The 14,414-nt window shown below is 42.4% G+C and overlaps 1 protein-coding gene across 1 annotated transcript in view; it reads right to left on the reverse strand.

Annotated features, from left to right (window-relative positions):
- Positions 1–4,555, reverse strand: part of LOC143275564 (ras-related C3 botulinum toxin substrate 2-like) — a 20,586-nt gene extending 16,031 nt beyond the window's left edge. The window contains exons 1-2 of the mRNA XM_076579764.1: positions 4,446–4,555; positions 238–396 (exon numbers count right to left, since the gene is read on the reverse strand). Coding sequence (XP_076435879.1) covers positions 238–362 — 125 coding nt within the window. The 5' untranslated portion in view covers positions 363–396; positions 4,446–4,555. The remainder of the gene's footprint in view (positions 1–237; positions 397–4,445) is intronic.
- Between the last annotated feature and the right edge of the window lie 9,859 nt (positions 4,556–14,414).

Consider the following 14,414-nt stretch of genomic DNA (forward strand, 5'->3'; position numbering starts at 1 on the left):
CTGAAACACAGAGAGACACAGTGACACCTCCTGGAGAAACTGAACCCCCGAACTGAAACACAGAGAGACACACTGACACCTCCTGGAGAAACTGAACCCCCGAACTGAAACACAGAGAGACACACTGACACCTCCTGGAGAAACTGAACCCCCGAACTGAAACACAGAGAGACACACTGACACCTCCTGGAGAAACTGAACCCCCGAACTGAAACACGGACAGACAGATCTACTCACACGGTGGGGACGTATTCTCCAGGGAAGCTGTCGGTGGTGTAGGAGATGAGCATGCAGGTCTTGCCCACCGTCCCATCCCCCACCACCACACACTTGATCGGTCGTCCCTGGGCCATGTCCGTCATTGGGAACGTTCTGTCGATGCCTGCCACGGTCACACTGTCCGGAAGAGAGGCAAAAGTCACAGCATTATCATCTTCTGATAGAGAGAGAGAAGGGGGGGGGGGGGGACAGAGAGAGGGAGAGAGAGACACTGAGAGAGAGAGAGAGAGGGAGAGAGAGGGAGAGACAGAGAGACACGCAGAAACAGAGAGGGAGAGAGAGAGAAAAGGGAGAGGGAGAGTGAGACAGACAGAGCATGTGAGAGAGAGAGTGTGTGGGGGTGGGCGGGTGGTGGGGGGGGCAGGGACGGCGGCTATAGAGAGACAGACAGACAGAGGAAAAAAGAGAGAGAGACAAAGTGAGAGAGAATCAGAAATGGACCTGGAGTTCTTTCATTGAGGCCAAAGCCCCATATGAAGGGGTATGAACGTAACAACTTTTTTTTCTTTTTCTTTTTTTTTTTAAGGAAGAAAATAAACCTGTATATAAACCTGTATATAGAATATAAACATGAAAATAAAAGTGCTGAATTGGATAATGCATGAGCTGTGATTATATCAATATTTCACAGTATAACACAGTAATACTATGTCACTGGTCAAGAGTGAGAGAAGAGTAGAGAGAGTGAGAGTGAGCGAGTGAGAGATGATGATGTTCTATTGAAGAAACACATAAGGTTCATTTCAATGGGGAACTGGGGAATAGGTCATTCAGCGTTTAAAAAAGAAAAAAAAGGAAATCATTTTCATGTAGACAGACGCTGTCATGAAGCGTAGCAAAGGATAATTCACACTAGCAACACGAGCATCAGAATGGAATGCTGTGATGCAAATTGGAAGCCAACTTCAGCGTGTATGCTCTGAGCGCAATTTAAAAACTCTATACAGAAAGTGGGAAAGCTTTGACGCGGTCTCGTCGTCATCAGCTCCCATCAGTGCAGGCAAATTAAAGTGAGTGAGCGAGAGACAGTGCGTGTCCACAGCAAGAAGACTGAGTAGGGCAGACAAAATTTGTCACATCAAATCAAGTCCCATTTCATCAGTATACTAATGCACTGCTATCTATTCACGTCTCTGTCATCAAATTCAGTTATTGCTTTTGTATGCATTCTGATACTTGCTGAAAGCAACATGATTTTGTATTCTTCTCTCAATACATGCCTACCTAAAATCTTAACAGGAACAGATAATGTAAAAATAGGGAACAAATTTGTTTTTACAAATTCATAATTTTCAAGAATTTTGGGGAACATCTATATATAATAAATATCATATTCTTGCAAATGTATCAGTGTATGTGATGCTTTTCTGTCCTTGCACTAAACATAGCCATTGTATTCTTTCCAGGGAGTATGGCAGTGTGTGTGTGTGTGTGTGTGTGTGTGTGTGTGTGTGTGTGTGTGTGTGTGTGTGTGTGTGTGTGCATGCATGTGTGTGTGTGTGTGTGTGTGTGTACATGTGTGCATGTGTGCGCATGTGTGTATATGGTGGCATTCACTATTTTTTCCAAAGTGAGGTTTACTCTTCATCTTCTTCATTTGTCTCACACATTTATTTCTGACAGCTAACCCTCTTTTTAATCGGGCAAGCTTTCTCTTCTCCTTGGCCCTTTCACGACTTTTGTTTTCTGTATGATTATTGGACTGATGTGCATGTGCACACTGGTTGCGTTATAAAGTTCTACCCATCCGTCATAAGGTCTGTCCACCTGTGAAAAAAAGGTGCCCTGTTTTTCCCCTTAACAATTAATCTGTGGCCATATTATCCAAAACGATCACTGGCTTTACGTCTTCCTAAACATATAAACGTTAAAGGGTATACTGCACACTAGGCCTTGGTTTATCATACAATCCAAATGACTAGCACCCAGACCACCACTCAGACAGAGAAAAACTAAGGGATTCAAACTTGAGGACAGCTGCTTCCCAGTTGGTGCATATTACCATGAGACTGCTATCCACAAAAGAACTTAAGTTTTTTCTACTCCAAAGAAGTTAACGCATTAAAGTACAAGTGCCACACTCACCAATAAACGACTTCTGATTAAAGAAAAAAAAGGCACATACCAACTAAAGTTTTGTGGTCACAAACTACAACTGTAGAAGTCCCTGCGCTACAAATAGTGCAAGCGACTGACACAAAAAGACCGATATTACAACAGAGAAAATGAAAGACTTCTGTACAAAAACAAGAACACAAGTGCACATCCATAGACCTAATGTCAATCAGATTTTTATTTTTGTTTTGCTTTTATTTGTTCACTGATGTTTCTTAGTTTGATCATGTGAGAGATTGAAGTGACTCTACTCCAAGGTCAAAATGGCAATGCTGACAGGTATGGGTTTTTTGTTTTTAGCGTTTAACAGTGAAATGCTGTTGTTTCACATTGCTGCAGTGTCATTGTACATATGTATGTATACATCACACACACACACACAGGTTTACAGCAACAAAGTTGCTGAAATGTAAGTGTATACTGCTATCAGTGTATGTAAAATTGTTTCTGTACACGTGTATGTGCTTGTGTATACATACATGTATGTGTGTAGGTGCTAGGAGAAAATGATATAGGGCCTATTAAACACACACACACACACACACACACAATATATATTTTTCTCTCATATTTTTAGGGTAGCAGGAGGTTCAGAAGCAAACACTGCTCAGCAGAAAAATCTAAAATTATTGATGAAATATGCAATTATTGATTAAGTAGGCACAGAAACTGAGAAAGTCTCCATATAAAAAAAATACATTAAAAAAAAATCAAAAAACAATATTCATTTCATGTATGTGTCAAAAAAGTTTAAGTACTTGATCTCTTAATTCCCATAGATTCAGTGCCAAAAGTTGTATAAAAAAACAAGAATATATAGCATAAATTATGCTATTTGCATTGTGGACTATATATATATATATATATATATATATATATATCAAAACTGATCAAAAGCTAGAGAAAATGTGTTCAACCACTTGACTAGCACATGCATGAACTACAAGTTCTGCCACATGACTGGTACAATGTACTGCAAGTTCTATAACTGTATTGCAAGTTCTACAATTGTATTAAGTACAAATTTCTTCCACATCTAAATGAAATCACCTAGCACTAACTATATAAATTTTTAACAGCAAATGTATCATCTCACTGTATGAAAAGCTTCATTCAGAACTGTTTATGTGCATTAAAAAACAAAAATGTACTCCTTAAAAATAAAAGATAAAAAGAAAGATAGGATGATGGTACAAGAGATAACACTCGATTTGTTTAAAAAAAAAGCTATTACATGAAAATACAAATTTCCTTATCATAAAACAATTTTTTACATTTTAGGCTCGCATAGTAATGTTACACAAGTTTCTTGAAAAATTACTTTTGCGTGTAAATTAATCTCTGGCCAAAAAATGTATACAAGTTTGAAGTCTTCAAACACATGCTAAAGTCACTATCTGAGCACCATGTACCTAGCCTGCTAGTTGTTTCACGTAACTGAAAGACTATTACTCTGACCATCATTCCAGACCCTATGGTGCAGGGATGAGGGTAGGTGAATCACTCAATGTGCCCTCCAAGTCCAACACAGAAAAAAAAAAAGTTATCCCAAGGCCCTCAAGCACAAAAGCTAAGGGTTCAGACGGGGCCATTCCTGCATTTTCATGTGGTCAAAGTCGCACACTGACTTACAGGTACAACTCTGAGATCCACACATGTATGTCTTTTTTCTGCTTTGTAGTCTGATTACCTGCCGATGCATCTAATCAAATCATGATTAAGTCAAGCAGACGATTCTCAGATTCTTTTGCAGTGCAGTTTGCACAGCCGGTGCAGACTGATCAAATTTGCATTTTCAATTTCGGATACACAGTTCTACTTCAGCCGTTTGGGGAGTGGCACGATAGTCCATGAAAGAAGTAGCTGAATCAGTGAATGGCAGTGAAGGAGTTTGTTCCGTTGACTCATCCTCATCTTTGTGGAGCCGAGAGCGGAGAAGACCGAAGAGCAGACAAAAAAAGAAGAAAAAAGTGCTGGTCACAGATCGGGGTCACCGCCCACGTCCAGTTAGGGCTCTGACACAAACTGTTTGGAACAGGAGTGAAACATACCTTTCAATGTTGTCTCAAGTCAATCGAATGACCACAAATAGCCATGCACCTTGCACAATTCTCTCAGATGAAGACACAGCTCGCTACCATAAGCACTACATGGCCGCCATGTTTATTAATCAGCATCGACGTCTATTTTCGTTCCACCAATCAGAATGTTCAGTTGAAGTTGATCTCCCCTTGGGCTTGGAGCAGAAGATAAGTGTGTGATAAAGTAACGCGGGGAGACGGCTTATCATTAAATGCTAACTTCGATAAACCAGTGTGAAGTTACTCAGAAGGAAAGAAGACCAGAAGGATCATCCTGGGCTAAAGAATTTGCACGGCAGAAGCGCATACCTCTAAGTGCTGATGCACTCTTTGCCTTTGTTCTACGTTCGGCTTCAAGCACTGACTGAAGCAGGCCCTGTTACTGGCTAAGACTTTTGGCAATGCTATGAAAAGAAAAATAAATGAAATTTAAAATGTAAGCTAGAAAGTTGACAGTGAGATGGGATGGAGGTATCGGACACACACACACACACACACACACACACACACACACACACACACACACACACACACACACACACACTGACACACCGGCACATTGTACTGATGTATGCCGGTATTCAGATGAATGTATGTATGTATGTATGCATATCTCTCTTTATATGTAAAATCATATACATCTGCATACATAACTACTACAGACAGACAAACACACACACACACACACGGCACACACACACACACACACACACACACTGACACTGACAACACACTTAAGACGAGCTGCATATAAAATGCCATATTTCATATATTAGGTGATATGATTCGAACACACAATTAACATTTTGAATGGGAGCCTCGGCAGTTCACCGACAGAGCGAACCACGGCGAAACCGTGAAGAACAAGGGACGTAACCACATTATAAATGTCACCATATGTTCTAATGCTTGTCTCCCTTGCTCACTGAAACCCGAAATAATTCTTCGAAGAGAACCCGAGAATAAGTATCCAATGCATGTTCTCCGAGATTACCAAAGTATGATAAATAAATAATAACAACGCCTGTTTTCAAAGACCTGGACTGTCACAATGTAACACTGACACTACTGAATATGCCAGATAGCCTACTTCTTAGGTCTTTTTCTTTATTATTATTATTATTATTATTTTTTTTTTTTTAGGTCTTCATGAAGAGAAGATGAAGATGAGCTTCACATGAAAGTCCAGTCTGGGCTGAAGTGTATGTGACACTGCGGAAAGGGGCCCTCTCACTTGTTTCTTCTTCTTCTACTTCTTCTTCACTGTCAACTCAATAGTGCTGCTATGCCCTTCACTATCCTGCCTCTTCATACTTGGCATGGTATGGAGAACATGAGCATGGTGTACATGTAGGCATTATAGGTAGAATGTGTGTGTGTGTGTGTGTGTGTGTGTGCGTGTGTGTGTGTGTGTGTGTGTGAGAGAGAGAGAGAGAGAGAGAGAGAGAGAGAATGTGTGTGTGTATAAATGCGTGCACACACACCTGTGTGTATGTGTTTATGTGTGCACTGTGTGTGTGTGTGTGTGCATGTGTGTGTGTGAGTGTGTGTACATTTATGTATATGCATGCGTGTATGAGTGCGCATGTTGTGTGTGCATGTGCGTGTGTGTATGCATGAATGTGCATGTATGTGTTTTGTGAGTGTGAGTGTGTGTTGTGAATGTGTGTGAATATAATGTGTTCACCATTTGTGACATGACAACCAACCACCTGGCAAGTGACATGACAACCAACCACCTGGCAAGTGACATGACAACCAACCAGCCGGCAAGTGACATGACAACCAACCAGCTGGCAAGTGACATGACATGACAACCAACCAGCTGGCAAGTGACATGACCATCAACCAGCTGGCAAGTGACATGACCACCAACCAGCCGGCAAGTGACATGACAACCAACCAGCTGGCAAGTGACATGACCATCAACCAGCTGGCAAGTGACATGACAACCAACCAGCTGGCAAGTGACATGACCATCAACCAGCTGGCAAGTGACATGACAACCAACCAGCTGGCAAGTGACATGACAACCAACCACCTGGCAAGTGACATGGCAACCAACCACTTGGCAAGTGACATGCCAACCAACCAGCTGACAACTGCACAGAACCTGCAGACCATTCACTAAATGTTTAAACTCTTTGGTCAAAGCTGTATCAAAAGTGGGTCAGGAGTAAACAACAACAAAATGTATCCATGGCTACACACACACACACACACACATACACACACACACGCATGCACTCATTCACACACACACACACACACATGCACGCACACACACACATACACATGCACACACACACACACATGCATGCACACATGCATGCACACACACACACACACTCATTCACACACGCACACACACATACACACAAACACAATGTGACAACAGACAATGTTAAAAACCGAACAAACGCGAAAAGCCATTCCGGAACTCAACACTCATAATCTGTCAAACACTTTATTATCTTATTCAAATCAAAATTTCACATGTCTGAGAATTAAAATTTAAACAAACATCATGAGGCAAGCAAAAAACATTTGCAACAGGTACTATGTTACTTCTGACGACAGTCCTCTTTCACTTTAAGCTAACGCAAACTTTCTTTTGCTAAGTAGGTTAGCACAAGACACATTTCCATTTCACTCCAAGCATAAACATGTTCACTTTTTTTTTTTAAAGTGGGCGTCACACAGCCACACTATATCTTCATGATCAAAATCAGTGCAATAACAAAGGTCACATATTGCATGCTTAATGAAACAACAAAGTTCAAGACTCCAGTGCATACCATTCTTCTGTATTTGTTGTCTTTATCGATACATGCATACAACATATCCATGTTGTCCTTGCGCTGGGACTGTACGGCGTAGGGGCGCGTTCCCCGGGTGGCGGATGGGGGAGCCCTCCCTTTGGGGGTTGCACCAAATGATATGGAATAAGGTGCCGTGGACCCACATAGTCTAGGAGAAGGACAACTCTGATTTCAAACCCGGGCAGATGGAGTCCGTTAGCCTCAGCAGGCAGTCCTTCCAAGAGAAGGAAAACTCCCGAGAGAAAACCTGGCCAACTGTAAACCGTTACCAGAACAGGAGATCACCGAAGATGGCACCACAGTGGCCTCTCTAAGGGGCGTGATCTAGTCAAAACCGGCTGTGCACGCACTCTACGACACATGGCTATGCAGACAACGACATCCATGTTGTGTTCGTCTTCTGGAGGCTTGCAACAATCCACTGTGACAGTATTGACCAATTCAAAGTCACTGGCAAAATGCAAGGTGAAACTGTGCTTTTAAAATGAATTTGTTTTTAATGACGAATGAATCACAGACAAAAGTCTGAGTGTGTCCTCATCAATGTCTTGACTACCAATGCACAACCTGCAGTGACTCGACAAAAGTGGGTGAAAAGCGCTAAAATTCCATTATAACTGTGCTGATATAAATTATGTGAGTTTATGAGTAGCACTAAAATTTGATATAATGTGCTGCTAAATCTTTCTCAGTGATTTTTTTTCTTTCTATTTTTGTATCTGCCAACAGAAGCATGCTCAGTGCAAACAACACATCCATTTTATTTTGTCACCCACCCTCACACACATGAAGCAGGCAAGCCAACACAGCCTTGTTTCTGTGCAAACACACACAGCCCTCTAACTGAACCTAATAATACATACCAATCAGTGCATACTCCTCTCAGTGTCAACAACATTTTTTGCAACACAGATCAATGTGTGAAACGCATGAAAACATCACAACATTTGATGATCAGAACATATTTCCTTACAGAATATATATATATATATATATATATATATATATATATATATATATATATATATATATATTTAAAACACTCATGGACACAACACAACCCCACAACCATAATTTACCTTCTCTCTCAAGTCTCATATACAAAATATGACGCTGACATTCTATTAATTTTCAGTGCACTTATTGTATACATACATGATACATCCACATGCACTTTCTAGCCTAAATTTATACTCAGTATAATCCTGTGAGGAAGAGTCCCAAAATCCCAGTCTTATTTTGCACATTCACAAGATCACACCAACATTTGAAATCCTACACACACAAACATCTGAAATCCTTCACACACAAACATTTGAAATCCTACACACACAAACATCTGAAATCCTTCACACACAAACATTAACACACACACACACACACACATGCATCTGAAACCCTTTCCACACAGACATCTGAAATCCTTCACACACAAACATCTTCACACACTTACATCTGAAATCCTTCACACACATACAACCATCTGAAATCTATGAAATTGTTCCCACACACAAACATCTAAAATCGTTCCCACACACAAACATCTGAAATCATTCCCATACACAAACATCTGAAATCCTTCCCACACTAGCATCTGAAATCCCACACTAACATCTGAATTCTTCCCCCACACAAACATTTGAAATCCTTCCCCCACACAAACATCTGAAATCCTTCCCACACAAACATTCCCACACAAACACCTGAAATCCTTCCCACACAAACATCTGAAATCCTTCCCACACAAACATCTGAAATCCTTCACCCACACAAACATCTGAAATCCTTCACCCACACAAACATCTGAAATCCTTCCTGTCTTCACCAGTGACAGAGCACAACCCCTGAAAAAAAAAAAAAATCTATTAAAAAAAAAATCACCTCCACCACCACCAACAAAGGCTTATGTTACAGACTGACCAACAGAACAATCAGTCATCGACTTTTCTGAAATCAGAGAGCACACTTTTGTGTCACGATTAGTAAAGCATCTCTGATCAGGAAAAAATGATCCAAGATTAAAGAGCCTCCATCCACAAAATGACCAGCTCTGTGCACACACCAAGAATGCACAGACAAAGGAGGATCCTCACCCAAGACGCTAAATTCCACAGTGTGGCTCCAAAATTCTGCAAGATGGCATGACAATGTGGCTAAAAAAAATTCAATACAGTAGTGAATGATTCATGCTTGGTTTAACTCTTGTCTTAGTAAAAAAACAAAAACAAAACAAAACAACCAAACAAAAAACATGGAATTTTCTGCACTCACAAAACGAAGATTAATAAAACCAGAAAATCAGTCTGGCTCCACAACAAAGAGATTATTCTTGTCAGTAAGCAGAACTTAGCAGGTGATGTCCTGCATGAATCAGAACCGGCACTACTAAACACCACTCAAGTGACTTGCACTTGGCAGAAGTGCAGGGTCTCCTCTGGTGAGTGGCATTCTGGCGACCCATCACTGACAGTTCCCTGTGGACTGCCAGAGCTGACATTGTGGCAGATGAATCCGGATGTGGCTATGTTATGGTGGGACTTGCAGATAAGCAGCCAGGAGAAAATGCCACTGAAACGGTGCAGTTAATGGGAATGCAAAACAAAAAAAGAACATTATATATGATAGTCAGTCGTGTCCGACTATGACCATCAGAACAGCAGAGGAGGCAACTGCTGTTCCGACTATTTGGGCTAGAATTGGATTATAGTGGAGAGTGTCTTGCCGAAGTACATCCCCACTCTCTCGGCCAACAGGGTTTTAGGACAGTCGGCGTTGGGATGGTTCCCAAAGGCCAACTAGCCCACAAGGCTGCAGCACTAAGAGCCAGTGCAATTTTGCCTCCTAGTTTGAGAGTCATAGTCCTTCACAAAAGACTAAACTGTAAATGGTTTCCCATTGACTGGAGAAACCATTGATAATACAGCTCTCACTTTGCTGTTGGCCCAAATATAAACTTATGTCAATCTGTGATAACCACCACCAAAAAATAAACCAACAACAAAAAACAAAACATATATACACGCACATAAAGAAAAAAAACAGACAAAAAACCCCAACAAACAAACAAACAAAAAAACCCCGCCAGTAAACATCTGATGACTGAATCAGCTACAACCTGCAGTTGACCACAAACGCTGTCTACGAGTCCGACTTGTGTCAGTGATTGGGGTGAGTCAGTGTTAAACATATAATGTTGAAGACCCTCTGTCAGTTTTAAATTCAGTTTCTAATAAATCAGTTTCTGTTTCGGACAAATTCATGTATGCCACACCACATTTGCTGGGCAGATGCCTGGCCCGCAGCAAAACCAAGCACACTTAACCACGTCTTGCAGCAAAACCAAGCACACTTAACCACGTCTTGCAGCAAAACCAAGCACACTTAACCACGCCTTGCAGCAAAACCAAGCACACTTAACCACGCCTTGCAGCAAAACCAAGCACACTTAACCACGCTTTGAGTGCTTGCCCATTTGTGTACCTATCCGAGTTGATTTCTCCTAGAGAATTTTGACACAAGATAACACTCTCATTGCCATGGGTTCTTTTTCAGCGCGCCAAGTAGGTGCTGCACACGGGACATCGGTTTATCATCTCATCCAAACGACTAGACGTTAAGTACGATTTTCCAGTCAAGAGAAAGGGCGAGAGCGGAATTCGAACCCAGGCCCTCATAGACTCTGTACTGACAGACGATTCGAACCCAGGCCCTCATAGACTCTGTACTGGCAGACGATTCGAACCCAGGCCCTCATAGACTCTGTACTGGCAGACGATTCGAACCCAGGCCCTCACAGACTCTGTACTGACAGACGATTCGAACCCAGGCCCTCATAGACTCTGTACTGGCAGACGATTCGAACCCAGGCCCTCACAGACTCTGTACTGACAGACGATTCGAACCCAGGCCCTCATAGACTCTGTACTGACAGACGATTCGAACCCAGGCCCTCACAGACTCTGTACTGACAGACGATTCGAACCCAGGCCCTCATAGACTCTGTACTGGCAGACGATTCGAACCCAGGCACTCACAGACTCTGTACTGACAGACGATTCGAACCCAGGCCCTCATAGACTCTGTACTGGCAGACGATTCGAACCCAGGCCCTCACAGACTCTGTACTGACAGACGATTCGAACCCAGGCCCTCATAGACTCTGTACTGACAGACGATTCGAACCCAGGCCCTCACAGACTCTGTACTGACAGACGATTCGAACCCAGGCCCTCATAGACTCTGTACTGGCAGACGATTCGAACCCAGGCCCTCACAGACTCTGTACTGACAGATGATTCGAACCCAGGCCCTCACAGACTCTGTACTGGCAGACGATTCGAACCCAGGCCCTCATAGACTCTGTACTGACAGACGATTCGAACCCAGGCCCTCACAGACTCTGTACTGACAGATGATTCGAACCCAGGCCCTCACAGACTCTGTACTGGCAGACGATTCGAACCCAGGCCCTCACAGACTCTGTACTGACAGATGATTCGAACCCAGGCCCTCACAGACTCTGTACTGGCAGACGATTCGAACCCAGGCCCTCACAGACTCTGTACTGACAGACGATTCGAACCCAGGCCCTCACAGACTCTGTACTGACAGACGATTCGAACCCAGGCCCTCACAGACTCTGTACTGACAGACGATTCGAACCCAGGCCCTCATAGACTCTGTACTGGCAGACGATTCGAACCCAGGCCCTCACAGACTCTGTACTGACAGATGATTCGAACCCAGGCCCTCACAGACTCTGTACTGGCAGACGATTCGAACCCAGGCCCTCACAGACTCTGTACTGACAGACGATTCGAACCCAGGCCCTCACAGACTCTGTACTGACAGATGATTCGAACCCAGGCCCTCACAGACAATGTACTGGCAGACGATTCGAACCCAGGCCCTCACAGACTCTGTACTGACAGATGATTCGAACCCAGGCCCTCACAGACTCTGTACTGGCAGACGATTCGAACCCAGGCCCTCACAGACTCTGTACTGGCAGACGATTCGAACCCAGGCCCTCACAGACTCTGTACTGGCAGACGATTCGAACCCAGGCCCTCACAGACTCTGTACTGACAGACGATTCGAACCCAGGCCCTCACAGACTCTGTACTGACAGACGAGCATCTAAACCATTCTCCCACCTTCCTCCTCATCCCTCTGTGCACACACCCACAGCGTCAAACATGTATGCTGGAGACCCCTCAGCCTCCTGTCAGTATTCCCTGGCACTCCCTCTTTACAATAACATTCACTGATATAGCAGATCTGCCCCAAATAGGGACTGTGCACTCCCTCTTTACAATAACATTCATTGATATAGTAGATCTGCCCCAAATAGGGACTGTGCACTCCCTCTTTACAATAACATTCACTGATATAGTAGATCTGCCCCAAATAGGGACTGTGTACTCCCTCTTTACAATAACATTCATTGATATAGCAGATCTGCCCCAAATAGGGACTGTGCACTCCCTCTTTACAATAACATTCACTGATATAGCAGATCTGTCCAAAATAGGGACTGTGCACTCCCTCTTTACAATAACATTCATTGATATAGTAGATCTGCCCCAAATAGGGACTGTGCACTCCCTCTTTACAATAACATTCACTGATATAGTAGATCTGCCCCAAATAGGGACTGTGCACTCCCTCTTTACAATAACATTCACTGATATAGCAGATCTGCCCACAATAGGGACTGTCCTTTTTGTTGTAACAAAGTTGAGAATGAACATCACTTTCTATTTCACTGCATGTTATATAACCACCTCAGAGTTAAGTTTCTTAAACTAAAGAATCGGCGACATTATCAATTTATGCACTGCTTAAAGCAACATATGTATATATGTACACCACAGGTACAATGTATCCAAGTATGTTTTCATGCAATCAACAGAAGGCAGAAGACTACCCTTTGGATAAAACAATGTGCTCATGTTTCACATAATTTCCAGATATAACTTTTGAGTCCACTTACTTGTAAAGAGATATATGCATTTTGTTTCCATGAAGCAAATGTATATGTATGTTTGTAATGATTGATATCACCCCCATCCCCACCACATGCCCTTTTCACTTGCCATAGGTATTGTGGCTCAAGGCCGATGTACATCAAACCTTCTGAGTTCTGAGTTTTGAGTCAGCAATCCCTGGGTTTGGCTGCAAATAAAACCAGGCACTGCCACTTGCTCCACACAGTCTCTAACTCACACGGCACGGTAAAACAGTCCTTCACCTTAAAGCTCATTCATGAAATGCACTGACAACAGCTGGCTTAGTCCATGAACACAGACAACCTATGATTTCAGTATGCCTGTCTGCTTTAATCAAGCGATATTAGAACAACCTACGCTTGTGGTTCTGGATGTAGGTGAAGGTCATTGGGTACAGTGTGCGCTTCTTTCTGTCCCACAAACTGTGAGAATGTAGAACACAATAGAATTGAAAATAGAATAGAATAGAACAGATTAGGATGTAATAAAAATAAATAAAATAGAATACGTCTTTATTACAAAGTGTACCGGGATCATAAGGAATACTTGGGGTGGGGGTCGTACATAAAAAGTACAAACATAAATCAGAAATCATATTAAGATGCAAATACAGAAGGAATTTAGATTCACACGCATTTATATATACAAATAAGTGCTTGTTCATGTGCACACTCCCACCCACACACGTGCACACCCACACATGACAAATGTACACATGCACACACACAGAGCATATGAACATATATATGCTTTGTTGAATACACCCCAAATACAACGCATTACATATGGGGCATGTGTCAGGTCTGCAACTGTATTGCGGTTGCTGGTTGCACAATTCTCTTTTATCTTTTTTTAGTGGGTGCAAGACACACAGCACTCACTCAGTCACTGTCTCTGGGAAGGTACTGTTGGTGAAATGACTGGTTTTTGGTATGCATGTGTATGGCTGTTTTTGGATTATCTATTGTTGCTTATGGGCCAGTAGACCGCACAGGGCTATATCAGGACTGTCAAACCATACAAATGCTCAACCGAGTCGGCACAAAACTGTAACATCTATTTAAAAAAAAAATTTTAATATAAAAAAAAAAGAGAAAAAAAACCCC

The sequence above is a fragment of the Babylonia areolata genome, chromosome 30 (assembly GCF_041734735.1).
Source record: "Babylonia areolata isolate BAREFJ2019XMU chromosome 30, ASM4173473v1, whole genome shotgun sequence".
NCBI lineage: Eukaryota > Metazoa > Mollusca > Gastropoda > Neogastropoda > Buccinidae > Babylonia > Babylonia areolata.